Source organism: Fusarium poae, chromosome 3 (genome assembly GCF_019609905.1).
Source record: "Fusarium poae strain DAOMC 252244 chromosome 3, whole genome shotgun sequence".
NCBI lineage: Eukaryota > Fungi > Ascomycota > Sordariomycetes > Hypocreales > Nectriaceae > Fusarium > Fusarium poae.
This window is the reverse complement of record NC_058401.1, coordinates 5,140,741-5,168,479: the sequence shown is the minus strand read 5'-3', so window position 1 is coordinate 5,168,479 and position 27,739 is coordinate 5,140,741. Positions and strand designations below refer to the sequence as shown.

Genomic DNA, 27,739 nt, shown 5'->3' with positions numbered 1-27,739 from the left:
AGTTGCAGGCAAGCAGTCCGCCTACGTAGCCAGCTACGGAAGGCCACAGGGGGCAGTGTCCTAAAAGTACAGATATAATATTTTTTCTTACTCTATTAATACTAATATATTATTAGTCTTTTATTTATATAATAATATAAATAAATAGTATTATATTAAAATATATTTCCTTATTAAAGTCTATAATTAAATTATAAGCCTTTAATAATAATATAAACTTATATAAGTCTATATAATTCTATATAAAATCTTTTTATTTTTATAATATATTAAATTATATTAATCTTTTTTCTTAATAATAACTTTTTATTTAAAAGATAATAATTACTATATAGATATTTAATTATAATATTTATTAATTAATTTTTATTTATTATATTATTAATAGCTTTTTTTATTATTTACTTTTTCTTTTATAATTAATTTAATATTTAATTTACTATTTATAACCTTAAATATATAAATATAAAATAATATAATAATAATTCTTTTAATTAAAATAAGATTAATATTTATTAGCTATATATAAGCTTAAGCTATTATTATTAAAAGTTAATAATAAAGTATTATAATAATTAACTATATAATTCTAATTATAATTAATTTTATTATTATATTTTAAATTTATAATAAATATTTAAAAGTAATAAATAAATTATATAAAATCTTAATTTATATAGAAAAGGCTTATTATATTATAAAATATATAGTTAAATTTAAGGTTATATTAGCTTTTATATTTTTATTATATAAAGTAATAATTAAATTTATTATAAAGATTTATAAAAAAGAGCTTTTTTAATAGATTAAAAGATTATATTATTATTTTCTAATTTAAAGCCTATAATTAACCTATTTAAATTTAATAATAATATATATAAAGTAATATTATTAAGTTTATTCTTTAAAGTAATAAATATTATAATTTCTAAAAGGCTTAATAATCCTATTAACTTTATATTCTTTAATTTTAATATATTATTTATATTAAACTTCTTAATTAATTTAATTAAGCCTATATATAAATATATAAAAAAGTAAATAAAGCTTATTATTAATTTAAAGCCTTATACTTTAAATAAATATAAAGTAGCTTTTAAAATTAAAAATAAATTTATATTTTCTATTAAAAGGAATATAATATTAAAAAGAAAATTAAAATAGAAAATAATAATACTATTAATACTATATTATTTACTTAAGAAAATAATAGTAATAAAAATAATATTTTAATAATATTAATAATTTATTAAGAAGATATTAATATAATTAAATAGCTAATTAAGGAAAAAAGGCTAGATAAGTAGTTAATTAAAAAAGAAAGGCTAAATAAATAGCTAATTAAAAAGAATTAATTAATTAAGAAAAAAGAGATTAAATAAAAAGTACTTTTTATATAAATAAAATAAGGAAAAAATCTTTATAATAATTAAATAGTTTTATAATTATTTTAAATTACTTTAAATTACTTTAATTACTATTAAATATATTAAAACTAATAATTAAATTCCTTTATATTTTTTAATAAAATATTTTTAAATATATTAATATTAATATTATATATTATTAAATAATCTTATATATAATTTATATTACTTATAAGTATATTTAAAAGCCTAATAAAAGGCTTTTTCTTTAAAGTAATATATATCTTTAATTAAGCCTATAAAAATAAATATATTAAATACTTTAATTATATAAGGCTATTAATTAAGAAATTATTTTAACCTTTAAGAATAATATTATAAACTATAATTATATCCTTAAGTAAATATATATTTAAATTAATAGAATTATATTTAAAGATATTTAAAAAGGTTTATAGTTAATCTATTAGAATAGCTTTTATATAGCTTTTAAAGTCTTTTATTTTTAGCTAGAAATAAAAATTCTAAGGTTACTTTAGATTTATATAAGGTCTATTAGCCTATTTATATATATAGTATATATTCTATATATATATAAACTTAATAAGCTTTTCTTATATAATTAATATATATAAATATAATATAGTAATATAATTTAATAAATAATTATATAAAAACTAGCCTTTAATAATAATAATATTAAAATATTCCTATAGATTATTAATTATAATATTAAATAATAAGTAAATATATATATATATATTAAAACTTAGCTTTTCTTTTATTTAATTAAAGCTATTAGCTTTTAATCTTCTTATTATATATACTTTTACTATAGATTTAAATATCTTTAAATTATATTTAATTTAATATTATATTATTCTATTTATATACTTATATTTATAAAAGGTAATAATATATATTAATTATTAAAAGAGTTTTATTACTATAATTAAACTAAATAAAATATAGTATAGTCTCTTATTATTAAAGGGTATAAAGATATTACTTTATAATACTTTATAATATATTTATTAATATATTATAATAAAACTATATAATATACTATATATAAGTATTAATTATAATATAAATCTTAATACCTTAAGCCTTTAATTTATTATATATATTAAAAGACTAAATAAAGTTAAGCCTAGTTAATACTTACTTAATTTAATAATACTTTATTATATACTATTAATTAAATATATATATTTTTTTTTAATATATAATTATAAGATTATTTTACCCTTTTTAATTTTATTAAAAGTTATTTATAATACTTTATTTATTTATATAGATTAAAGAATTATATATAGTTTCTCTTAAGATAAGGTTTCTAATATAAATATAATTAATAAGGTAATTACCTAAACTCTATAATATTAGCTATAATTAATAAAAGAAGCTTCTATTAAACTATATAGATAGTAGTAACTTCTTCCTCTTTTAACCTCAATTAACCACTTATCTAAGATATCTGCAGAGTCAGTTAATCCTAATCCTTTATAGCACCTTACTAACCACTTTCGCAGGTCTTATATAATATAATGCCAGTCCTTAAACCAAGACCTATTAGCAATAGCCACTTTCTTAATCTTAATACTAAGACTATTAAGAGATCTATTAAGTTATATAAGGATATAGTAAAACTAGAAGAGTTATATATAGAGGCTATTAACCTTTATATAACTAAGAAGATAGATAGCCTTGCTAAGGTTAGACTGGTAGCCTTTAACTATAAGCTTTACCTCTTGTATATAAAGAGTAAGAAGGTAGAGATATATTTATAGATATAAATTCTTAATAATATTTATAAAGGGCTTTATAGCTTAAGATAAATTAGTACTAATATATATAAATATAGAGATATATATAACTAAAGGTTTAAAGCTTTATATATAATTTATTTTTATTTTTAAAGAAATTATATAATTTAATCTTTATTATAAAAGATATTTCTAGTATTTAATACCTTTAAAGCCTTAAATCTTATTAAATATACTTAAGGCTAGTCTTTATAATAATAAAGCTTTCTATTTATAGTTATAAAAGTATATAATAATTATTAAAGACTTAATTATAGAATAATTTTATAATTTATTAATATAATTATTTTAAATTTTCTATATTTTTAATCTATTAATTACCTAGAGAAAAGTCTAAAGCCTATTATTATATAAACTAATATAATATTAAATAGCCTACTTTAATATTAAATAAATTTATAAAAGACTTTAGAATTTACTTTATTATTAATTAATTAATATATTTTTACTATTTAATTTAAATATAAAATAGTTTAAGATTAATTATAAGGCAATTAAAAGATATAATATATAAAGATAATCTTTAAGAATTATAATTAGAAAAAAAAAAAAAAGGAAAAAGTAAAAGGTTTTAAGGGATTTAATTATAAAAATTAAAGTAAAAATACTATATATATAATTGCCTTAGTTTAAAGGGAAATTATATAATTATATATATAGTATTTTTACTTTAATTTTTAAATTATATATATAGTATTTTTATTTTAATTTTAATTTCTATATTAAGGTAATTTTATATATATAGTATATTTACTTTAAATATATAATAAAGTAAAGAATTTTATTAAATAACCTAAGGATATTATACTACTTTATATACTTATATAATAGGGCTTTATATCCCTATATATTTATAATTATAGTCCTTATTATTAATAAATTAATTATTCTTTTATAAATTATTAAAAATAGCCTTTAGACTTTTAAATTAAAAGTATATAATAAAAGATTTTATTATAAATTAATATATAATAATATATAAATATATATATTATATATACTTAAATATACTTTTTCTTTTTCTTATTAATAGCCTTATAAAAGATAATAATAATCTTAAGGTAAGTCTTATAGTTAATACTCTTTAAAATATCTAAGCTATTATTATTATTATTTTTATTATTACTTTTAATATATTTATACTTATAAAAAGAATTTAAGAAAAAGTTAATATAATTAAATAGAAAAATATATAGTTTTATATATACTTATAAAAGAATAAATAGTATTAAAATAATTCTAATTATAATTAGTATAAAAGAAGGCACTATTTTTAATAATATAGCTAATTAGTACTTTATTACTTTTTAAATACTTTTTATATACCTTAGGATTATTATTATTATCTATTACTTTCTCTTTAAAGAAATAGTAAAGTATAATATTATAATTCTATATATTAATAAAATTAAAAATATATTTAATTTTATTCTTTTTCTTTAACTTTTTAATATATAATATAAAAAGTTAAGATTTCTATATATATAAGTATATAAATATATTATATTAATATAATATTTACTTAATCTTTCTTAATTACTTTAAAACCTTTAATAAAATAATCTTATAAAATATATAAAAAAGCCTAAATAGTAAACTTTTTAATTTTTTAAGGCTATATAGAAATATAAAAGTTAATTTTAAAAACTATAATATTAAAAAGCTTTTCTAGAAAAAGCTATATAGCCTAAGGATTAAATTCCTTTAAATTAATTATATATATAATTATAATATTATTATTATTATTAGTTTTATTTTTATTATTATTTTTATTCTTATTTAAAGGTATATAAAAGGTTAGTTTTTTATATAAAATAGTCTGATAACAGATCACGCCTAGGGTCAGGGTGAGTTATCGTAAGGTGCATGATTCGTATTTGGCTAAGTCAGAATCTGTGCCGTAAGGGCACAGATCTCGCTGACTCATCCGGCTAATCCGGGTAAACTACGGATCGGGCAACTGAATTACCCGGTCAATTGATATGACGATGCCTTCATGCATCAGATGCCGGCCTCAAAAGGAGGCTTCTACTGACCTCAGTAGAATAGATACCCTCATCCATGCAATTCGTACATTTCCTGTCCACCTTGCGTCCAATAAGTGTCTACCCCTTCGACACCTTTCGTCTTGCATTCCGGCGAACAGTCGGTTCCTCGAATTGCTCCGGGTGTTCCTTGCGAAAGTCCTCAATGAGATTTTCCGCTATATCAGCGGTCTTCACCCACTGGTCATGTTGAGCTCCCCAGCCTTTCCATCGTACCCAGAAGCCTTCAGTTGGCGTAGCCTTTCTCCCAAGTCGGCGGACCTCACGTTTGACGATGTGGTCGACGACGTACCCATCTTCGTCATCCGAGCCTCCTTCGATAGGTCCCGGCTCGTCCTCCTCAAAGTCATCGGCGTGCGCCGGGGTAAGCTGTTGAACCGAGATGACTGGGTGTATCTTCATGTTCTGGGGTAATTTGAGCTCACAAGCAAGGTCCCCAACCATTCGGATGATCTCATAGGGACCGCTTCGTTGTTGTGACCACTTTCTGGATGGTTTTCCTGGCAAATGGTAGCCATCGTGAAGACGTAGGTAGACGCGGTCACCTGCCTTCAGGATGATCGGCTTGTGGTTCTTGTCGTACGCTCGTTTGCCTCGCATAGCCGCGAAATCCATCGCCAGCTGTGCTTCTCTTCGCATTGCTTCCCGCAGGAACGGGAGGTCGGGCGTGACTTCCATTGGCGTAATGGCATCTAAGGCGCTCTGGGGTCTGAATCCGTAGATATACTCATGCGCCGACATCTTCGTTCCCGCGTTCAGCGCTCCGTTCAATGACCATTGAAGGCTTGGGAGCAGATGAGTCCAGTTTGCATGTGGATGCTCGATATAGTAGAAGCGGATAGCGATTTCAACAGTCTGATTCTTGCGTTCCGATAAGCCGTCGGCCTGCGGGTGATACGCCGTAGTCATGGCGAGGCGAGTGCCAAACTCAGCCCACAGCTGCCTCCAAAAGGGAGAGGTAAACTTCCGATCGCGATCTGAGATGATAACGCGCGGCATTCCCCAGTCGGCGAGTAGGAGTTGTCGTGCCAGCACCGTGGCCCAGTTGGCGGCTGAGTATGTTGCATACCCTGGGATAAGAAGCGTACGCTTACTGGCAGGGCAGGATACTGTAAGCAACTGATCAAAGGTATCGAACCCTTCAAGCGCCCATGGGGTTCCTCTGCTCTCCACAGGAGGCATGTCTGTGATGAAGTCGATGGTGATCGTTTGCATAGGTAATACTGGTGGGCGGATAGGAAGGTAGTTCCCAATGCGCTGTTGCCGGTTAGTCTGCCCCAGGCAACAGGCCTTGCATCCATGGATATGCTTCTTGATAAGGTATGTGAGATTTGGTATAGCCAGATTTGACAGTTCCCTTGTCATGCGGTCAACGCCATAGTGATGGCGATCGTCGTGAGCCATTTTCAATACATCATCTGTCATGGCTTTAGGGATGCACAGTCTCACGTATCCATCTGTAGCTTCGTGGTATAACAGGCCTTGTCGTAATGCGAACGGTACGCCGCGCTTCGAAGCTTCAACGGCGTCCTCGCCGTTCAGTCGTTCAACTGTGATTTCGGGATCATCAGGCGTATTGTTGAGGAGCATTTGGATAACAGGCTTGTACTTGGTATCCTCCAAGTATCCCTTCTGAAATCGCGCTTTTGTTTCATCAGATATCATTGTTTCAATCGAGACAAGCACATCATCTAGCGCAGTATAGTCAGGTCTATGTCTGACGGCATTCAAGTCGGTTTCTGGTGCACTGAGCCTGCTCAGGGCATCTGGGATAAAGTTCTTGATTCCAGGAATGTGGAACACTCGTAAGTTGAACTCCGATAAGTAGATAGACGCATTAACGAGCTTTCGGTTGGCCCGGTCAGTGCTAGACGTCTCCAGAGATGTACGTTCCACAATGGGCTTTGTCGCTGAGTGATCTGTGAACACTGTGAGAGAACCTTCTGATGAACCAATGTGTGCCTTCAACCTCTTCACAGCCCACACCAGTGCTGCAACCTCAAGCTCCGTTGGGCCGTATCTTGATTCTGCGCCAGTAAGCGTCTTGCTGATAAAGCAGATAGGTAAGACCACATTCGGTGGGATCAGTGTTCCCTCTTTCCAAATATATCCGTCTTTGACATGGAACAACACGGCTCCGAAACCTCTTTGGAGGCTTCCATCCAGCTGTAGAAACAGTCGCTTTTTGGGATCAAGGTGACACAGGCCTTTACCGGAAGAAATCTCGGCTTGTACCGATTGGAACGACAGTCTCTCCTTTTCCGTTGGTTCGTAGTGAGTGGCCTTAGTGAATGCCTTGCGCCGACTGGGGTTACCGTCAACGACTTTACCCTTCTGTCTTCCGGCTGCAAGCAGAGCAACTTTTCGGCGTTGCAATGGCTCGATAAGCTGGGCATAGTAGGGTATTAGGTGACGTATATAGCCTGTGGCGCCAATATACTGCTCCAGAGCTGACAATTGGTAAGGGAAGTCAAGTTTGGCGAAGGACGCGACTCGTTCTGCTGTAGTCGAAAGGCCGAGAGAGTCGACTCGAAAGCCAAGGACTTGTGCACTTGGGTAGCCGATCCAGCTTTTCTTGGGGTTAATCGAGATGTTCTTTGCTGTAAAGGTTTTCAAGATAGTTTCCAAGTGTCGAAGATGTTCTTCTGCGGACCGCGAGAAGATAATCACATCGTCAATAAAGGCTCGACAGAAGTGACGAAAGGGGCGTAGGAGACGATCCATGTATCTCTGAGCGTAGGCTGGCGAGTTGCGGAATCCCATTGGCGCAACTGTTGAACGTTCTAAACCGCGATGGCTAGTGATCGTGAAACGATCTCTATGCTCTAGAGTAACTCCGAATTGGTGGAAGAAGGCTGAGGCGTCGACAGCGGAGATGTGGGTAGCCCCTCGCAGAGAACCGATGATGTCTTCTTGGCGAGGAAGTGGGTAGCAATCGGGCATAGTGACCTTGTTCAAGGCACGCAGATCAACCACAACACGCCCCTTGGGTTTACCATCCACTGTTCGCCAGACGACGAAGACAGGTGCTGAGAAGGGCGTAGGTTGTTTAACCCACTCCATTCTTCCTTGTCGGTGAAGGTTATCGAAGACTTCGTCGATGAAGCGTTGGTCCTTCAATCCGCACGCATATGGTCGTTGAGACACCTTGTGTTCATACCAATTCTCAATGAGAGGGACAGTCATCTCTTCATCTTTGTCTACTTTGATCAGACCGGTGTCAATCCAAACGGAGGCATAGCGGTCTACCAGAGAGGTGACGGATCCCGAAAATGCCTGATCATCAGCATAGATATGCATGCCGTTCTCCAGAGTGACCTCAGAGAGATTAGGTTGTCGTTGAACCTGAGTTTGGTATGGTACTGGAGATGGAATATCTGCAGTGTCGTCGACAGCGCTATCGACATCTGGCGGTGTTGGGGTCGCCATTTCCGATTCGGCCGCCAGAAAACATTCCATGTTTGAGACCACCTGTCTCTTTCTCTGCTTCCAATCCTTCGTAGCGTCGGCGATATCTGCCAAAATGGCCTCTCCCAAGGACGATACTGGAGGCATCATGGTCACAGGTGGAGCGGTTGATTTCACGTCAACTTCTCCAGAAGCCACAGCAGCGACATCAGGGGTCAGTTCAAAGGAGGATGACAGTGCTTGCAACGCGCCCTTGGGCTGTTGGTCGCTCTCAACGCTGGGGGTAGGTGCCGGTTCCTCGGCAGCGTTTGCCACACCGATAAACGAACTCAAGGCGACTGCTCCCAGGGCGGATTTCCATGTAGTTGAGAAGTAGACTTCCTGGTCGTCGCATTCTTCGATATTGCCGAGCTTCTGCTTGCGTTGGATTTGTACATCTGATGATGTATCGTTAACGAACACGACACCAGGTGTAGATTTCCTGTCGATCAATCCGCCGACAGTTCCAGTGGTAGTTCCAAAGAAGGCAAAGCTTCGGTCTTTAGGTAACTCCTTCCAAGCGGCCGGAATAAGCCGTGTTTCACCGGCAGGGACAGTCATCGGTCGTGCGGCTATGACTCGGCGGGAAACCTTTCGCTTGACTTGAAACACATCAAAAGGAATATAGAAGTCGGTAAGCGATTTGCACTCAAGGCGACCTTCTGTATTGAGAACGTTGATGTCGTACGGGACCCTCCAGGCGTTGCCCAACAGTGCTGCAGGGCCTGAAGGAGGCAACCCGTCCTGTACCCAGGCGCCGCAAGAGAATTCTGCGGTTCCAGCTTCAGAACCGTCTTTACGAGTGCCGTCCACGAAGAAAGAGAAGGTTGCCCATTCAGTGTGAGGTTTTCCGATAACATCGTTCACGCCTCGGATGTAGACCGGTGGCTTAGTCTCAATTGAGTGCTTGAGTGTTTCCAACCAGCGGCGGCTGACCACTGGTTTACCACATCCTGTGTCAGCGCAGACAGAGACCGTCGGGCCATTTCGGTCTGCCTTGGCGGGGAATCTAAGATGTGTATAGCTTCCATCAATAGTCCGCGGAACGGGCTTGAATAGCGACGACGTGACGGCTTCGTATCCATTCAACGGTTCAGCCCCAGCTTCGCATCCCTGGCGAAGGTGCTTATGCAGCTTGTTTCTTGAGGGGAAGTCCCTGAAGCAAGCCTGACAGCGCTTTGGTTTGGCTAGAATCTGTTCTTCCTCCTTGAGTTGTTGAGGCTTGATACATGTGTCGAGGTTTCCGTGCTCACGCAACAGGGCGCGGCTGGGAAAGCTGCGCTTACACTTGCTGCACCTGTAGCATGGTTTGGTGGTTGACGTCTCCTGTCGCGATCCATTGGGCGTAGTGTCGCCAAGTACCACGAGGTAAGCGTCTTGTGAACCGTATGAGTACGTAGAATAACGGTCAGATTCGTAGCCGTCATCTTCAGGGTCTGGACAATCCTGCTCCCATAAGCCTTGCTCATCATGACCGCGGTCATCCGGTTCAGGTTGAGGAGTCTCAATGGCTTGGTATTTCTTTTCGAAGTGAACCTTCTTCTCCTGTTGTTCTCGACGGATATAGTCGCCTTCTCTAGGAGGACGAGGCTGGCGGTCATCATCACGGGACGATGACTGTCGACGGTCCTTGTCTTGGGCCTTGTATTCATCGCGGTTGTCACCACGGTATCGATCGTTTCGGTTGCCGCGAGAGTTTGAAGAACGACCACCGTCGTAGCTTCGATACCCTCGGGAGGAGCGGTTATCGCGGGGCCGGTCGTCTCGGGGGCGGCTATCGTAGGAAGAGGGAGCATAGTCCTGGCGGTTACGGCCATTGGATGAGTTACTCCCCGAGCTACGCTTCACCACGTTGCGGATGGCGGCACGGCGATCCTCGCACTGCTTGATAAAGTCTGTCAGCTTAGTATCATCATCTGGGTGACTAAGGAAGCGCGAGATTTCTGGGTCAATAAGGTTGAACAGGGTATGGACAATAGATGTCTCTTTCTGACCGAGTTGCTTCGCAATACCGGCTTTTCGCTGGGCCCATTGGGCTAGGGTGACGCCGTTCTCGACTTGCCGCGGTGTATAGCGAGCTTGATGAAGTTCCTTGACCAGTTCAGCTTCCGTGCGTTTAAATCGTTTGGTCAGGATTTGGCAGAATTCAGTAATTGATGCGTTCAGCACTTGGTGACGGGCTGTATGGTCAAGTTCCGCCATGAGCCATGCGCTGGCATTCCCCGCGAGCATCCCGAGGTAATGGTCAGTAAGCACATAATTGCCGTATCGCTTGAAGAGCTGCACATGCTCACAGAACGTATGAACGTCAGTGTAAATGATCTTGCCTGTGCTGGTAGTCACCAATCCACGGTTATCTACATCATCAGGATGGCCTGGGTGGAAGACTCCGAGAGATTCCTTCTTGATCTTCTTGGCCGGGTCAGAGTCGGTAGTACGCGAAGTGTTGGTAACTCCAGTGGATTCACGGCGACGGCGTTCAGCCTCTTCCTTTTCTTCCTCACGTCGACGACGTTCGTCGCTCTCATGATCTGAACCTTCATCGTCAGAGATGGGAGGCTGAGGGACTTCGCCAGTCTTGGGTCGGCGGATGGTACTCAGCGGTTTAGCACTGAACTCATTAATAGGTTTGAACGAAAGTTGTCTGTTGATCGATGTTCTCCACCATTCCATTGAGGATAGATGAGACACCTTAGCACGGGGATTGTCCAGTAATTCACGAGCAAGGGGATCAGCATCCACCAGTGATGCTGTGAAACTGCGGATCTGTGTCATGACATCCAGATCCCAGATAGTTACGGTGTCTAGTACAGCAGGGGTACCATATTCTTCAATCAATCGGAGGAAGCGGATTCCCCATCTAACCACCTTGTCATGCTTTCTCAGCAATTCGATGTCGCGAGCAATCTCATTATCAGGAAGATAGAAGCTATCGCGACGTGCGGTGCTGCTGCGGGCAGGTTGCTCAGTGACGTGATCGCTGCCTTCGTCACCCGAATCGGGCTCTCCCGGTTCTTTGGCCATATTGTTGACCGGTTAGGCGGGAAGGTATATAAGGTTAGGCGAAGATGAAAGAAAGGCTATTTCGGGCCTTGGCGTGCGTTATGTGGCGTTGATAGGGGATGTAATCCTGCGGATTACGATAGAATCGATTGAAGATTGATATGATCGATTGATGAAGGGTGATATCTTGATGGAATAGAGGACCACCAAGATACTTCAGCTTGGGCTCTTTATGAGTGTTTCCGGAGGTCTTTGTATGGTTTTTTCACTGATTGGAAATCAGATAGAATGAAGATTGATATAGGCTTGATAGCCTGCAGTAAATTGAAGATAGGGATCGTGATAAACGTGTAGCTGCTACCATTTGATAACAGATCACGCCTAGGGTCAGGGTGAGTTATCGTAAGGTGCATGATTCGTATTTGGCTAAGTCAGAATCTGTGCCGTAAGGGCACAGATCTCGCTGACTCATCCGGCTAATCCGGGTAAACTACGGATCGGGCAACTGAATTACCCGGTCAATTGATATGACGATGCCTTCATGCATCATAGTCTTTTTACTTAATTTAATAAAATTAATAAGTATAAAAGACTTAGCTATATTATTAAATATAGCCTTATTAGATTTAAAAATAAGTATATTTATATAAAATTATAATACCTTCTTTATCTTTTTATAAAGGACTAGCTCCTAAGTAGCTACTTATAGGATATTAATAATAGTATTATTAGACTTAAAGAGGAAAAGAAAAGGATATATAGAAATCCTATACTTCCCCCTTAAGGTCCCCTCTCTAGGTCCTCTTCAAGTCCTTATATAATTCTTTTTTATTTAATTAGCCTTAGGCTTAGGCTAAAGCCGCCTAAGCCCTTAATATAGCCTTCTTTTATTCCCTTATTATATAATATTAAGCTTAGTTTACTTATTATTAATTTATAGTAAAGCTAGGTAAATTCTAAAGTAGGCTTATACTAAGTTATTTTAATTTTATACTAAGGCCTATACTTTATTATTCTAGTTATTTATATAGGGTATTTATTATTTTAATTATATACCTTACTATTCTATTTATTATCTAGGTAATTTATTCTTATTATTTTTTTATTTTCTATTTTATACCTTTTTTTATTCTTTTTAACCTTTTATTATATAATTTATTATTTTCTAAGTATATTCTTATTTACTTTTAATTTACTTTCTATACTCTTATTAACCTTATTTAGCTTCTATATAAAGATTCTTACTTATTATTATCTTTCTTTTAATTTTCTCTCTTTTTAATATTAATATATTTCCTATAAAATTCTATATAAAATACTTTTATTTTTTATATTAACTTAATATAGTAAATTACTTTACTTAGTCTTTTTTCTTTTTACTATTTATATATCTTTTATAAGGTTCTATATAAGACCCTTTTTATTTTCTATATTAACTTAATATAATAGATTTCTTTACTATATTTATATTTATCTCTCTTTTAACTCTTATTACTATTAATAGAAAAAATAATAATCCTATTAACCTTTATATTCCTTATAATTATAAAAGTAATTACTAGACTAAGTAAACTATAAGTATTTTTATTATAAAAAGTAATTTTAATAATAAAGCCTTTAACCTCCCTAAGGATATTACCTAGCCTTATAATAAGTATATTACTTATTTTACTACCTCTAGGAAGGACCTAGCTTATAACCCTAGGTTATATACTTCCTATACTTAATATATATATTATTAATCTAAGTATTACTAAGAGTATTACTTATTTACTATATTTACTATACTTTATTATACTTAGTATACCCTAGTTAATATTAAGAAAGATAATAAGGCTATCTTTACCCCTTATTAGCCTAGCTTTAATAAGGGTAAAAAGGGGTTTAAAAAGGTTATCCTTTAACTCTAGTTTTCCTATTAAATTATATAGTTTTATTAAGTAATAGAATAAGCTTATAATTAACCTATACCTATTTACCTTACTTATTTCTCTTTAAAGCTTCTCTTTCTAAAGAAAAGTAAAACCTCTTTATCTTTAGTTCTTATTCTTTTAATGCCTTAGTTTATTATCTTATTCTTATTATTACCTTAATCTCTTTAAGCTTTAATCTTAATTCTCTTTACTATAGTAATAATAATTCTTTTTTTATTAATTAATAGATAGTTATTACCTTTAATTATTTTTTATTTACTATATAGGCCTTTAATATTAAGATTAATTCCTTTCTATATAATTTTATTATTAAAACTATTACTTAAATAAAATTAATTTAAGCTATTATTACTTTTAACTAGAAAGAGATTACTAATACCTTTTTATTCCTTAATTAACTTATAATTAAGTCTTATAGCTAAGATAATTATTAAAATAGCTACTAAGATAATTAATCTTATTTCTTTTACTTCCTTTTATATTATCTTAATTATAATTAAGATAATTAATATTATTCCTTTTCTTTTAACTAAAGTAATAATAACTATAAGTATAAATAGGCTTCTATTTAACTTTAGTCTTTACTTAGTCTTTATTTAGTCTTTTCCTAGATCTTATTATTTTTATATAGCTTTATCTCCTTATATATAGTTTATATACCTCTATACTATTTCTAGGCCTATTATAGCTTATTATAAATTAAGATATTCCTTTATTATTCTTTAAATTTATTTAATATTATTATATTTATAAAGTCTTCTAAAGGTTATTATATTAATTCTATTTAGCCTAATTACTTTATTAATACTTATCTCTTTTTACCTTGCCTTAGGGTATTATAAGCTATTAGTATTTCTTTAATTTAGTATTTATTCTCTTTTTTTAGCTTTAACTCTTTATTTTTAAGTATTAATTATAATCCTAAATATAAATTAGCTATATTTTAAGATAATAATAAATTAAAGGCTATATATTCTATTAGGTTAATATAAAAGGTTAAATAAAGGTTTCTTAATATATTTAATATAATATTTAACTTATTTAATATACTTATTATAGTATATTTTTATATAACCTAGTTAAGCTTTTTACTTAAGTAGTTAATTTTAATATTATATAAGTTTAATTAAACTTAATTACTTACTTAAAAATATTCTATAGCTTATTATATATAATTCTATATATCTTTAACCTTTTACTATTAGAATATAATTACTACTTAAGCTAAATTAAGACTATTATATAGATATATAATAAATATAGTTACCCTGCCTTTAGCTAAAGTATAGCTTTCTTAGTATCCCTTAGGGCATTATATAATATTAAAGTTAAACCTATAAAGTAAGTAATTAAGGCTAAATCTAATAATTAATAATATATAATTATTTAAGGCTTACTATATTATTAATAAGTAATCTAGCTAATTAAATTATATAAAGGAAATAATAATATAGAGAATTACTTATACCTTTTAATTAGCTTACTTTATATCTCTATTAATTTAAAGGTAATATAAGGTAAATAGGAGTTATTTTATACTTATTAAGTAGTATAGCTTAGTCTAAAACTTCCTTAATTAGTCTAAACTTTAATTTATAATAATACTCTTTAAGAAGCTATAGAATCTCTATTAATAGTCTTAGAATTATAATATATAAGCTTTAACTATAATAGTAATTAAGGCCTTAAGCTATATATATTTTAATAAATAGTTTATAATAATTAATAGGAATATTAATATAATATTTATTTCTCTAGAGAGGCTAATTATAAAGTCTATAAAGATCTAGATAAAGTAATAGTTTAAGATTAATAGAGATTAAAGTAATCTTTACTATCTTTAATAGCTCTTATAAGCCCTTTAATAATAGTAATTATAATAGAATCTTACTATATTTTATAATATATTATCTTAGTAATAGTCTTTATTAATAATCTAGAAAGTTAAGTTTTTCTTAAAATAGCCTAAGGTTAATAAATTATAAACCTTTTAGATAATTATTATAGTTAATAGTTCTTATAATAAGAGCTAGGTTTACCCTTAATACTATAGTAAGCTAGCTTTATTAATAAAATAGTCTTAGATCTATTTATTTATTTTTACTTCTTTAAGGAACCTTTACTTTTATTACTATATAGCTTTAAATTAAGCTATATACTTAAGGCAGTATAAGATAGCCTAGTCTTATAGGTTCTATAAGTATAAATTAGAAAAAACTAATTAACTTTATAATAATACTTAATTAGCTAAATTTATTTTCTATTAGCCTATATTAAATATTAACTAGGTAGCTACTATAAGTTAAAAAACTAATATTAGTTTTAAGATTTATCTCTATTAAATTATAATTCCCTTATTATTTTACTCTTATTAAGATAAAGTATTAAGCTAGAAAGTATTCTTTCTAGGCCTATACTAAAGGTAGAAATTAAATTAAAATAAAAAGTCTATTTAATATATTTAATACTCTAAGATCTTATATATTTTTATAAAATACTTTAGGTTTTTATAGTTTATAAATATAATAAAGGGTTAAAAGGCCTTTTTTAACTTTATTAATTATACTTTTAAGTAGTAAATTATTATTAAGAGTTCTTTATTATATATAATATAATTCTATTAAGCTAGAGTTAATAGTATTAAGTAGTATATTATAGGGTATAATATATTAGCCTTATTTTATTAAGATAAGTACCTTCTAAAGGCCTATTTAAAATAATCTATCTTAATAACTATCTCTTTATCTAGTTTCTATTAAGCTAGTACTAGGCTTAAAATAAATATATCTTTTAATATCTAAAAGGCTTATTCTTCTTATTCTATTTAAATAAAAAGTATATTCTTTTTAATAAGGTAATTTAATAGTGCTATAATATATAAAAACCTTAGTATAAAATCTTAATAAAAGTTAATAAATTTAAGAAAGCTTTATATACTTTATATTTTTATAGATACTGCCTAAAAGTAGATTACTTTAACTTTCTTTAGGTTAAAATAGATCTTAATTCTTGCTTTAATAATATATCCTAGGTATTTTACTTTATTTATTATAAAGGTATATTTCTTAAGGTCTAGGTTTAACCTAGCCTTTTATAGCCTTTATAGTATTTCCTAGATATATTATATATAGTCCTTTTTAGAGCTATTTATATATATAAAGATATTATTAAGGTATATTATAGTAAAGATTCTTAATAATAGTCTAAAGGTATTATTAATATATCTTTAAAAGGTTATAAATATCTCTATAAGGCTAAAAAGTATAATTAACTATTTAAATAGTTTAAAGTAGGTATAAAATATAGTAAGGTATTTATTTCCTTTAGCTATATAAATCTTATAGAAAGCTATTTAAATATTAAGCTTTATTAGCTAATATACCTTAGAAAAGGAATAGAGTATTTCCTTAATAAGTAAGAATAAATAGTAATTCTATTATATTACTTTATTTAAGGCCTAATAGTTAATATAGAAATACTATCTTTCCCTTAGTTTCTTAGTTAATAATACTAATATAGCTATAGATAAGCTACTAGCTTAAATCTATCCTTTATTTATAAGGTCTATAACTTACTTCTATAACTTAATTAGCTAGTCTTAAGGTATATTATATAAAAGGCCTTATAGTAAGTTAAAGTAAATACTATTAAAGTTATCCTTAAGGTAAATTTTATAGTCTTAAGTACCCTTATATAGTAAGAAAGCTAAGGCCTTCTTAAGATTAAAAAGGTCCTTATAGTCTAGGAATTCTAGTAATAATATAGGCTATAATATTATATTAGTAATTATTTCCTTAAGTATTATTAATTATAATATCTTTATAATTTTATAAAGACTAATTATAGCTATAGTAAATCTAAAGAGCTTTTATTATTTTTATCTATAAACTATTATAATAAATATAGACCTTATTATTAATATAGCTTACTTTATTTTTAAGCAGTTTTCCTTTATTTAAATAATTTATCCTCTTATTATATTAATAACTAATTCTTACTCTTTAATATAAATATATATATTATAATAGGCTAGCTATAGTAGGCTAAGGATTATATTATAGACTAAACCTAATATAATATATAATAAAATTAAGGTTACTTATCTATTAATATCTATTATAGTTTAAATAATATATATAATTATTATTATTTTATTATAGATTAATTAGCCTCTATAAATTACCTTTATTACTATTTAAATTTCCTTAAATACTTTAAAGAGAACTTAGTCTAGACTTAGTTTCTTTATTATTCTCTTATTTATTACTCTATAGTAATTATATCCTAAGTTAATTTAAGTATTAAATACTTTATATAAATTAAAAAGTATAAAAACTAAGAGTAATATACTATCTATTTAATCTTTAATTTTATTATATTAATTTAAAATACCTATTTAATATACCCTTTAAAGACCTTAATATTCTATTATAATCCCCTAGGTAAGACTAGGCTTAAAGGGAATTAGTTTTCTAAGTCCTTAGTATTAAAGTTATAGCCCTTAGTAAAAGTAATATAAATAATATTAACTTAAGTAATATTCTAGGGTTAAATAGCCTAAGTAAGCTAGTAATTATATATTATATATATTTAGTCTTTATAGTATAAATAAGCTCTAAAAGCTTATTTATTTTATATAATCTATATAAATACCTATTTAGCTTACTATTATAATCTAGACTAATTCTAGGCTTAAGTTCTAGCTTAATCTTATTAAGTCCTAGCTATATTAATACTTATTATAATTATATCCTTATTTATATCTTTATTAAAACTAGGTTAATTTAATACTTATATTTATTTTAAGATTTAATATTTTTTTTTAAGTTTATAGAACTTAATTTCTATAGTAATAATATAGTATATAAAGACTATATTCTTAAAGTTATTATAAGGTATATCTTATCTAATTAAGTAATTATATAATTTCTAATTAAATACTTATTATAAGTAGGCTAGTTTAATATTATTATTTTATTAAAGGCTATTAACTATTATAAACTTTTAATTAAAGTATATAAAGAATTAGCTAAATATCTTTAAGTCTATTTAATATATTTACTTAAGTTCTATTTAGGCTAGTTTTTAATAATATTAATCTTTATATATATATTCTATATACTTAAGGAACTTTAGTAAATTAATATTCTAGGCTTATCTTATTTTAAAGAATAAATTAATTTTATAAGAAACTTTACTTTCTAGATAGTAATAAATATATATTTATTAATTCTTTATACTATTAATATTATATTCTATAGTTTATAGTATATACTTAATAATAATATATTATATTAACTATAAATTATAATTACTATTAAACTTTATAATCTTAAGTAAATAGTACTTAAAGCTTTTTTATTAGACTTAAATAGGCTATAGGTTAAGTTATATAATTAGTAATTTAAAAATCTATATTTAAGCTTAAGAGGGAAAAAGTAAAGTAAAATTAATTAGCTATAATATAATCTATTCTATAAGAATTATAGTAATATTAGCTTTTATCTAGGTATAAAAATTAAAATAAATATCCTTAAGTTAACTCTATATAATATTAACTTAATTAGATATTAAGTTATTCTTTAATAGTCTTATTAGGCCTAATTAAAGTATTTCCTAGTTATTATTTTAAGGTATTATTACCTAGTTAATATTTATATTAAACTTAAGTTAATTCTATATTAATTATAATAAATAGTTTTTTATATTAATAAGTATATTATAGCTAAAGAGTTATTATAAATCTTAGGCTAAAGGAAGTTTAATAATTATAAAGGACTAGCTTTTAAGTAGCTACTTATAGGATATTAATAATAGTATTATTAAACTTAAAGAGAAAGAGAAAAGAATATATAGAAATCCTATATTTCCCTCTTAAAGTCCTTTCTCTAGGTCCTCTTTAAGTCTTTATATAATCCCTTCTTATCTAATTAGCCTTAGGCTTAAGCTAAAGCTTAAGCCCTTAATACTTTTTATAAATAGCTTTATTACTTTATATTAATTTAATAATACTTTAAGGGGCTATTATAATAAGTAGTATAAAAAAGTAAATTTATAAATTTAATATAATTTAAATACTTTATATAATATATTTATTTAATATATATTAATTTTTAAAATTTAATTTAAAAAGTAGCTTTTTTTAATTATAAATAATATAAATAAAATAAAAAATAATATAAATTAAAGCTTAAAATAATATAAAATTAAATATTATAATATTAAATTATAAAAAAGTATATTAAAGGTATTATTAAGGTTTAAAAGAAAGATATTCTTATTTTATTATATATTATATAAAAAAAGAAAAAAAAGAAAAAAAAGCTATTATAAAATTAATAATATAATTATATAAGTATATAATCTACTTATATTAATAAATCTTATCTTATTTAATAATTATAAAAAATACCTCTCTAATAGGTCTATATAGAAGGGGTTATTATATTAAAAAAATATCATATTTGCACTTTTGGGACACTGCCCCCTGTGGCCTTCCGTACCAGCCGCGCTCTGCAACAGAAGCTGGATGGTTGCTGTACTGTTTAGCCACAGTTTCACCGCCACACTTGGACATACTACTAATTAATGTACCTAGGTAGACTATAGAATCCAAGCAAGACATAGACCTAATTCAGTTGTTCTATACTTGAGGTAGCATTGAATTGACAAACCATAAACTCAATTAGTCTAATTAATCTTTGTGTAGATATGATCAGTGCCATGATCAATATATAGTTATTAGACTGACTGGGTATGCAGCCATGAATGCTCACTGCATGACTGAATCTCATAGCTAGACTACTATCCGCAACCAAACAACTGAACCCCACGTCACGTCGTCGCGCGTTTCAATTGGGCACAAACACTTACAGCTCTCCCCCAAATCAACAACTTTATGGAAGCTACTTACGGCCTGCCACTCACTATATCCGCGACTACGACCGCCCATAACCCTCGCCCGTCGCCCAAGACTTCAATCCTCGAGGGCTTCTTTCTTCCACAGATGTAGTCCTGCTGAACAATGTCTTCCGGCGCACCACGACCATCGGGCCGAACAAGCGCCAACGACTACCGCGACGAAAGGCCCCGCGGTTCAGCAGCCAACCTCAAGAGCGAGCGCTCCGATCCTCGCAAGGGTCCTTCGCCCCAGCCCAACTTTTCAAGTGCCCATAAGCGTTCAGCTTCCGTAAATCCGAGGGCTACGAGTCGTCATGATGAGGAACGCCGCTTCGAGTCACGGAGGGTGACGGAGCGCACCTTTGAAGCTCAGCTCGAGCGCCTGGTCCCGCGAAACGCGAGCCCAGAACGAGCACATCGACGCAACGCTGCTTCAGAGAGTAGAAATACGTCCAAAGCACCCAGGAATGATATCCCAGATGCTAGGCAGTCAAGAGCTGGAGCCGAGACCCCACAGGGTTTGTTTCTCCCCTCCAAGCCATCGACCTCAAGACCTCAAGACTGACCCTGCTTGTAGCACCATGGAACCCTGAAGCAACTCTCTTACCACATACAACAGCACCCTTGGCCTCTCGAATATCCATACCTCCACTCGCTTCGACCATACCACATGCGCCTCAGCCAAAACCCCTTGGAGAGCTAAGCTTGGAGCTTCAAGAAGCAGCAATAGTAGAGGATCTCCTCTTTGTCTTCATGGGATATGAAGGACAATACATCAGATTCGCTAAGGGTTATAACCCAAACGAAGAGCGGGACAGATTATCAGGACCCAGTTTCAGAACGTTACCTGGCCTTGATCCGAGTCTGCAGGACCTGACTCAATCAATGCTCAAAATGGCAACATATTATGTTGCTCTCGAAGCTTTTGTCGACGTCCAGAGTCGAGAGGAATTCGGGTCCGTGAACCACGCTCTTTGCGCATCGATACGCAAGTTTCTACAAGATTACCTTGTCATGATAGCACAGCTCGAGACACAATTCCTCACAAGCGACACATTCACCGTACATGTGCTCAACATCCATACCATGTCCACCAGCCAGATGATGCTACAGCTTTACTCGCTCGCCCATGAACTGCTCAAAAAAAATGCTCTGCTTGATGACGAAACCGATGAATCTGAGGATAGTGGTGATGATTTTGAGAACATCCTTGAGACACTCCGAGATGGAGGCGAGTTAGTGCCGGGAAACATGACTGGCAAAAAGATATGCAAGGGAGGTGTCGTTCTTGGTTTGATAACGAAGCGTCTGGAGTCTTTGTCGGGCGATCCATCAGCTCGAGCGCTACTAACGACTCTACTGAGGGATGCTAGCAAGCCTTATATGAATATGCTTAACGGATGGCTCCATCATGGTTCCATTCACGACCCTCACTCGGAATTCCTTATCAAGGAGCAGAAGAGTATTCGTCGTGAGAGGCTGGAGCAGGATTATACTGATGAATACTGGGAGAGGAGATACACAATACGAGATCACGACGTTCCGCCACAACTCGAAGGTGTCAAGGACAAAGTTCTATTAGCTGGAAAGTACTTGAACGTTGTCCGTGAGTGCGGTGGCGTCGATGTTAGTAAGGTTGCAAAAGACGTCCCAGCTTCCTTTGACGACAACCGATTCCTTGAGAACGTCAACAACGCTTACGCGCATGCCAACGAATCCCTCATGCAACTCCTCCTCACTGCTCATTCACTACCTGCGCGTCTACGCTCTCTTAAGCATTACTTCTTCCTCGACCCATCAGACTACTTTTCCTACTTCCTCGAGCTGGGCGCTTCAGAATTGCGAAAACCCGTCAAGTCCGTTAACACCGGCAAACTGCAATCGCTACTGGACCTTGTTTTACGCCAGCCTGGAAGCCTTGTCTCCCTTGATCCGTTCAAAGAGGATGTCAAGGTCGAGATGAACGAGACTATCCTCACAAAAGCTTTGCAGCGTGTTGTTAACATCACAGGTATTGAGCAGGGTGAGGCCCTTCAGCCTCTTGCCAATCAACCCGTGGACAACGACAAGAATGCCGTGGGTTTCACATCTCTACAGCTGGATTACTCCGTCCCATTCCCTGTGTCGCTCGTTATTAGTCGGAAGACCGTTTGGCGATACCAAGCTCTCTTCCGTTACCTCCTTTCCCTGCGCTATCTAGAGTCACAACTCTCGACTACCTGGCAAACACAGACTCGAGGCGTTAGCTGGGCACACAAGGGTGGCTCGAGAAAACTCGAGATCTGGAAACGACGCGTTTGGACGCTTCGTGCCCGCATGTTGGTTTTTGTCCAACAACTACTATATTTCTGCACAGCTGAGGTCATTGAGCCGAACTGGAACAAGTTCATGTCTCGTTTAAAGACAAAGGATGAGAATATGGATTCTATCTCGGGAACTTCGACGCGGACCGTAGACGAGCTTATGCAGGACCATGTCGACTTCTTGGATACGTGTCTCAAGGAATGCATGCTTACCAATAGTAAACTACTAAGGGTACGTTCTGTCTCGATGCGCAAATTCTTTTCAAGTATAGCTAACCTTCATCACTAGATTCACTCCAAACTCATGCAGACATGCACAATCTTCGCCGCCTATACAAATTGGCTCACCCGCGAGCTCGAAAAGTCAGACCCAGACCTTACAGGCACCAACAAACCCTCAACCATGACGATGGATCAGTGGAAGCGCTTCCAAATGACAAAGGCAGTACAGCGCGGCTCTACGTCAGCCCACGGCGACTCCTCCGCTGGAAGCAGTGAAGCAGACGCTCGCATTGATAATCTTTTCGAGATTATTCGGAAATGGGAGGGCAATTTTAGTCGTCATCTGCAAATCTTGCTTGACGCGCTTAATCACTATGCTGCGACAGAGACAGTGGTATTGCTAAGTCTTTGTGCACGCTTGAGTACCGCGAACCAAGGAACGGAGTATGCTGGTCTACGACAGGAAGAAGAGTCAACTTAGAGTATAGGAACTTGCCGGATAAAAAAGGCTGATGGGAGAGAGGCGTTATGGGGGTTAGTAGGTTGGTTAGGGGTTCATTGTAAAAGCAAGATACCACACAATTGTTCAACTGCGACGGTCAATCATCTGATAATTTTAGTGATATGAGAGGTACGTTATTAAATCGTTAATTGTCTATATCGTGAGGTCCCATTTGCCATCCCACTGCAGTCCCAGTTACGCCGCAGAGCACATCCCAAGATTGTATTTTGTAAAATCGTATGCCACTCAAAGCTCAAGCCTCCACCCATGAAACCCATGATGCAAACCGGAAATAATAGAACCATCTCGTGAGAGTCAAGAAGTATAGCCTTGCCCCGAACGAATAAAGTAACCCGTAAAAGTCTGCGCACTCGTGCCCAGGACGATGCCACCTGAACCTGAACCGACTCACTGCCAGTGAGTCGAGAGTCCGCAAGAAAAAAAGAATAGTAATAAGAAATCGCACCGAAAACTCCTGTTCCATGCAGTCATTAAAGCTTCATGAACCGGACCTATTTGTCGTTCATTTGAAAAGACTTCGCAAATCCATCAACTTTTGCCTGGCCGCTTCCGCCTTATCCAGGGTCCTGTTCTGACCGTCCATGCTCAGGCTGGCAAGCTTCCTCTTCTTCTCCTGAAGCTCCAGCATTTTCTCCTCAAAGCTGTCTCTCATGATGTATCGAACGGTGCGAACAGGCCGTTTCTGTCCCAGTCGGTGGACACGGTCGATAGCCTGAGCCTCAGCCGCTGGGTTGTACTGCGGCTCCATCACGTATACGCTGTTTCCGGCAGTCAAATTCAGACCCAGTCCACCAGCCATGATGGACACAAGAATCACATGAACCGTGTTGTCCTCTCGGAATCTGTCCATAGCTGTGGTTCTTTGCGTGCGGCTCATGCTTCCGTCCAGTCTAGTGAAAACAATACCGTTGGCATCGAGGGCAAGCTCGATGAGATCCAGGTGAGATGTCCAACCGGAGAAAACAACTGACTTGTAAGGGGGTTCGTTGGGATTTGCCTCACTCGCCGCTTTCGCCTTCAAGAGATCCTCAATCAAGGCACGAGTCTTGGTATGGGGGCCTTCATATTTGTCAAAATTCTTGAGAGCATTCCGAGACTTTGGCTTGGCTGGGCCGTCATGCTCCGCATCCACCTCCCTTCGGCGAAGCTGCACGAAAGCATGTTTCACGTACGCATTACAGACCGGACAGTTTCCGCTATTGCTGCCAGATGTAGCCACCGACTTCACCCGTTCCTTAAACGTCTTGATGCAAGTCCGGCAGATGATATGGAAGCAAGGAGTCATGAACCCAAGGATGTCGTCCTGCCCCTCTGCTTCGATACTGGAGCTCTCGTTCGAACCAAGTTTCCTGCTGCATTCTATGCATGTGTCATTGTTAGTCTCCTGCATCAGGGTGAACATCTCGTGTGCCTTTTGATCAGAGAGTGCTGGCTTGTTGTCATCATCGTCATCGTCGTCGATATCGATCGCCATCTCTGCGGACATTCCTTGTAACGTGTCCAGGTCAGCATCATTAAGCAAATCTTTGCCGTGTGCACACAACAGACGAAGTCGTAAAATTGCCTTGAGAATGTGTATGTAGGTGTTGCCACCAAGTGCCTGGCCACCATTATGAGTTCCTGCGAGCACCTTGACTCGATCCTGTGCATTCTTCGCGAACAATTCGTAGATACTGCGTTCATCTGGACTGAAATCGAGTCTGACCACCAGGTCCTCTCGAGGAGGCAGGTCGATTTTGTCTTTCAACCGGCGCAGCGTGATTGTGTCCACGAGGATTCGTAGCTTAGGCACTATCTCGGGATCGCATGCCTTGAAGGGCTCCACAATGTATCGGAGGAATTTGGCTCGGTCGTGGAAAGGATGTAGGCGAAGGAATGCCAGGAGAGCCGCAAGATCGTCCAGCCGGTTCTGAACTGGCGTACCGGTAACGGCCCACCGTCTGTCCGCTTGAAGTCTGCAAATGGCTTTGAACTGGAGAGTACTGCTCTCGCGAATCATATGGGCCTCGTCGAGCACAATTCTGAACCATCCAATCTGTTCTAGGGGATGCTGGCCTTCCTTTCCTTTTCGACGAGAACTGAGCTCGTTGGATACCGAGCCATATGTGGTGATTACAAGATCGAAAGCTGCAAGTCTTGCCGGGTCCTTAATTCTGTTGGGGCCATGGTAGATGTGGTAGCTGAGAGCCCCGGGCTGGACGTGCTGCTTGATCTGTTCCTCCCAGTTTGTTACTGTACTGAGAGGACAGACGAGCAAAGTAGTCTTTGCATTCTGCACCAAGGGAGTCAGTGCAAGGGTAGGCTGCTGCGACAGAACTTCGTGCTTGGTCGGTTTCTGTTCCGGCGCTTCTGGCTGGACGGGTGCCTGTTGCTCCCACGCATAAGCTGCCTCGGCCGAAGTTGTAATCAACGACAAGATGCTCAGCGTTTTGCCGAGACCCATCATATCAGCCAAGATTCCTCCCCGAGTTTCTGCCGGTGGTCTGGCTTGGCTTTGCCCAGTGATGACGTTGAAATGCAACTTTTGTCCAGCCTGTCCCCATTTGTCCTGCCAGAAGGAAACCATAGTCTTTTCGTCGGCCTGGGCCTCGCGAGGCTTCTCTCTGGTCATCATAAAGAACAAACCTTGTTTCTGGTGCTTGAGTAAAGGTGTCAAGATGTTGGAACTGGGTTCCATCTCGGGCAAATCATCGTTTCGTGTGAGGGAATCGAACACGCCCATAACTTCTGAACGAATTTCCTCCACGGTCCGGTTGGTAATGGTGCTTCCGTACGAAGCAGTTTGGCCTTCGTGAGTGGGATTAGTTGGATAAGACCTTGGGGGCGGAGGACGATATTCGAGAACGTGCGGATTCTGAACTCGAATACCCTTTTGTACAAGGTAAGGGGCTGTCAACTTCTGCCCAAATTTGCCTAGATGTGTACCTACGTTCCTCGCATACTTGACCGGCCCGTACATGACAATATCGAGGTCGTACGATCGTGAGGTCGGCTGGCCAGGTTCCTCTCCGGCTCTCTTGGGCTGGGATGGAATTCGCACATCTGTTCTCAGGTGGATGTTCGAATCGAGAAGAGGAGCGACAGCTCTGGCACTTTGAGGTTCGACCAGACCAATGATCTGTCGTGTATGGTCGTATGCTTGTATCTTAAGCGACGTATCATTAATCTGTCGCTTGAGCACAACTTTGATCGCGGGTTGATAGCTCGGACCCCAGATGCTCTGCGCGCCGGGCTTGGGCGAGGGAACTCGAGAGCAGCCCAGACGAGCCTTGATCATTCCGTAGCATACTTCTTCTTCTCGAGGATCTTGCACGATAACATCATCATCATCATTTCCTAGGCATGTTAGTAAAAGCCTAGTAGCGGAGTTAGGAAAAAGGTGCCTACCGCTGGTGAGATCGACTGTCATCATGGAAGGTGAAGCGGTTGCACTGTTAGCTTCCTTTCGTTTATCCGTGACATATTGGCCCAGGATTCCTCCACCTTCACCGTGGACAGGAGGAGTCATAAATTGGTGCACGCCATCGCTATCCTCGGTTCTCCGCCGTTTTGGCTGCGGAGCCATAGAGCGGTGCTGGACATTATTCATGCGCTCAATAAAGTTGCCCGTGCCATTGAAACCGTTTGCGTAACTGCTACCTGGAGTAGAGGACCGGCTAGAGGGACCAGCAGACGGGGTGTCATTGGGACTGGAGAACTGAAAGACCATGGAGCTGTTGTTGCCGTTCATGTTCATTTGAGCTCGCTGCTGGTATGTCTGGCTCTGCTGCATAGAAGAAGGTGAAAATTGCCCATGAGCAGCATTTGCAAGGTTTGGGCTCGAAGCAGCTCTGTGGTTTGGCTGCAGCAAGACGGCTGGGTTCCATGGTGGAACACCGCTTGCGGAGCGAGATGGCTGGCCTATAGACAAGGTTAGACATGGAAGATAGAATGAATTTGAAGTTGATGAGAGTGGCGCCAAAAAGAGAAAATGATCAATGGCTGAGAGTAAAACTTGCCATTTGTAGCCATCTCTTTATAGTGGCCGCGGGTGGCAGGCGGCTACTTGCAGGATGCAGTTTGAAGAAGACGTTGGATGGGTCAGTTGTATGAGAAGAGATTCCGCTCTCATAAGAAGTGTTGCACCACTGGGTGACTGCCCGATAATTTAGGTGAGTATCTATAAG

At 34.9% G+C, this 27,739-nt stretch overlaps 2 protein-coding genes across 2 annotated transcripts; one reads left to right on the top strand and one right to left on the bottom strand.

The window, feature by feature from the left end:
- Nucleotides 1-20,649: 20,649 nt before the first annotated feature.
- On the top strand, nucleotides 20,650-23,531 carry FPOAC1_009140 (uncharacterized protein; the record flags this gene model as incomplete). The annotated part of the gene is made up of 3 exons (XM_044853570.1): nucleotides 20,650-21,043; nucleotides 21,103-23,060; nucleotides 23,118-23,531. 3 exons carry the CDS (start codon nucleotides 20,650-20,652, stop codon nucleotides 23,529-23,531), a joined length of 2,766 nt encoding a protein of 921 aa, XP_044706240.1.
- A 544-nt stretch (nucleotides 23,532-24,075) lies between these two features.
- Nucleotides 24,076-27,574, bottom strand: FPOAC1_009139 (uncharacterized protein; the record flags this gene model as incomplete). Its single annotated transcript, XM_044853569.1, has 3 exons — nucleotides 24,076-26,909; nucleotides 26,961-27,473; nucleotides 27,568-27,574. The coding sequence occupies 3 exons, from the start codon at nucleotides 27,572-27,574 to the stop codon at nucleotides 24,076-24,078; spliced, it is 3,354 nt and encodes a 1,117-aa protein (XP_044706239.1).
- Between the last annotated feature and the right edge of the window lie 165 nt (nucleotides 27,575-27,739).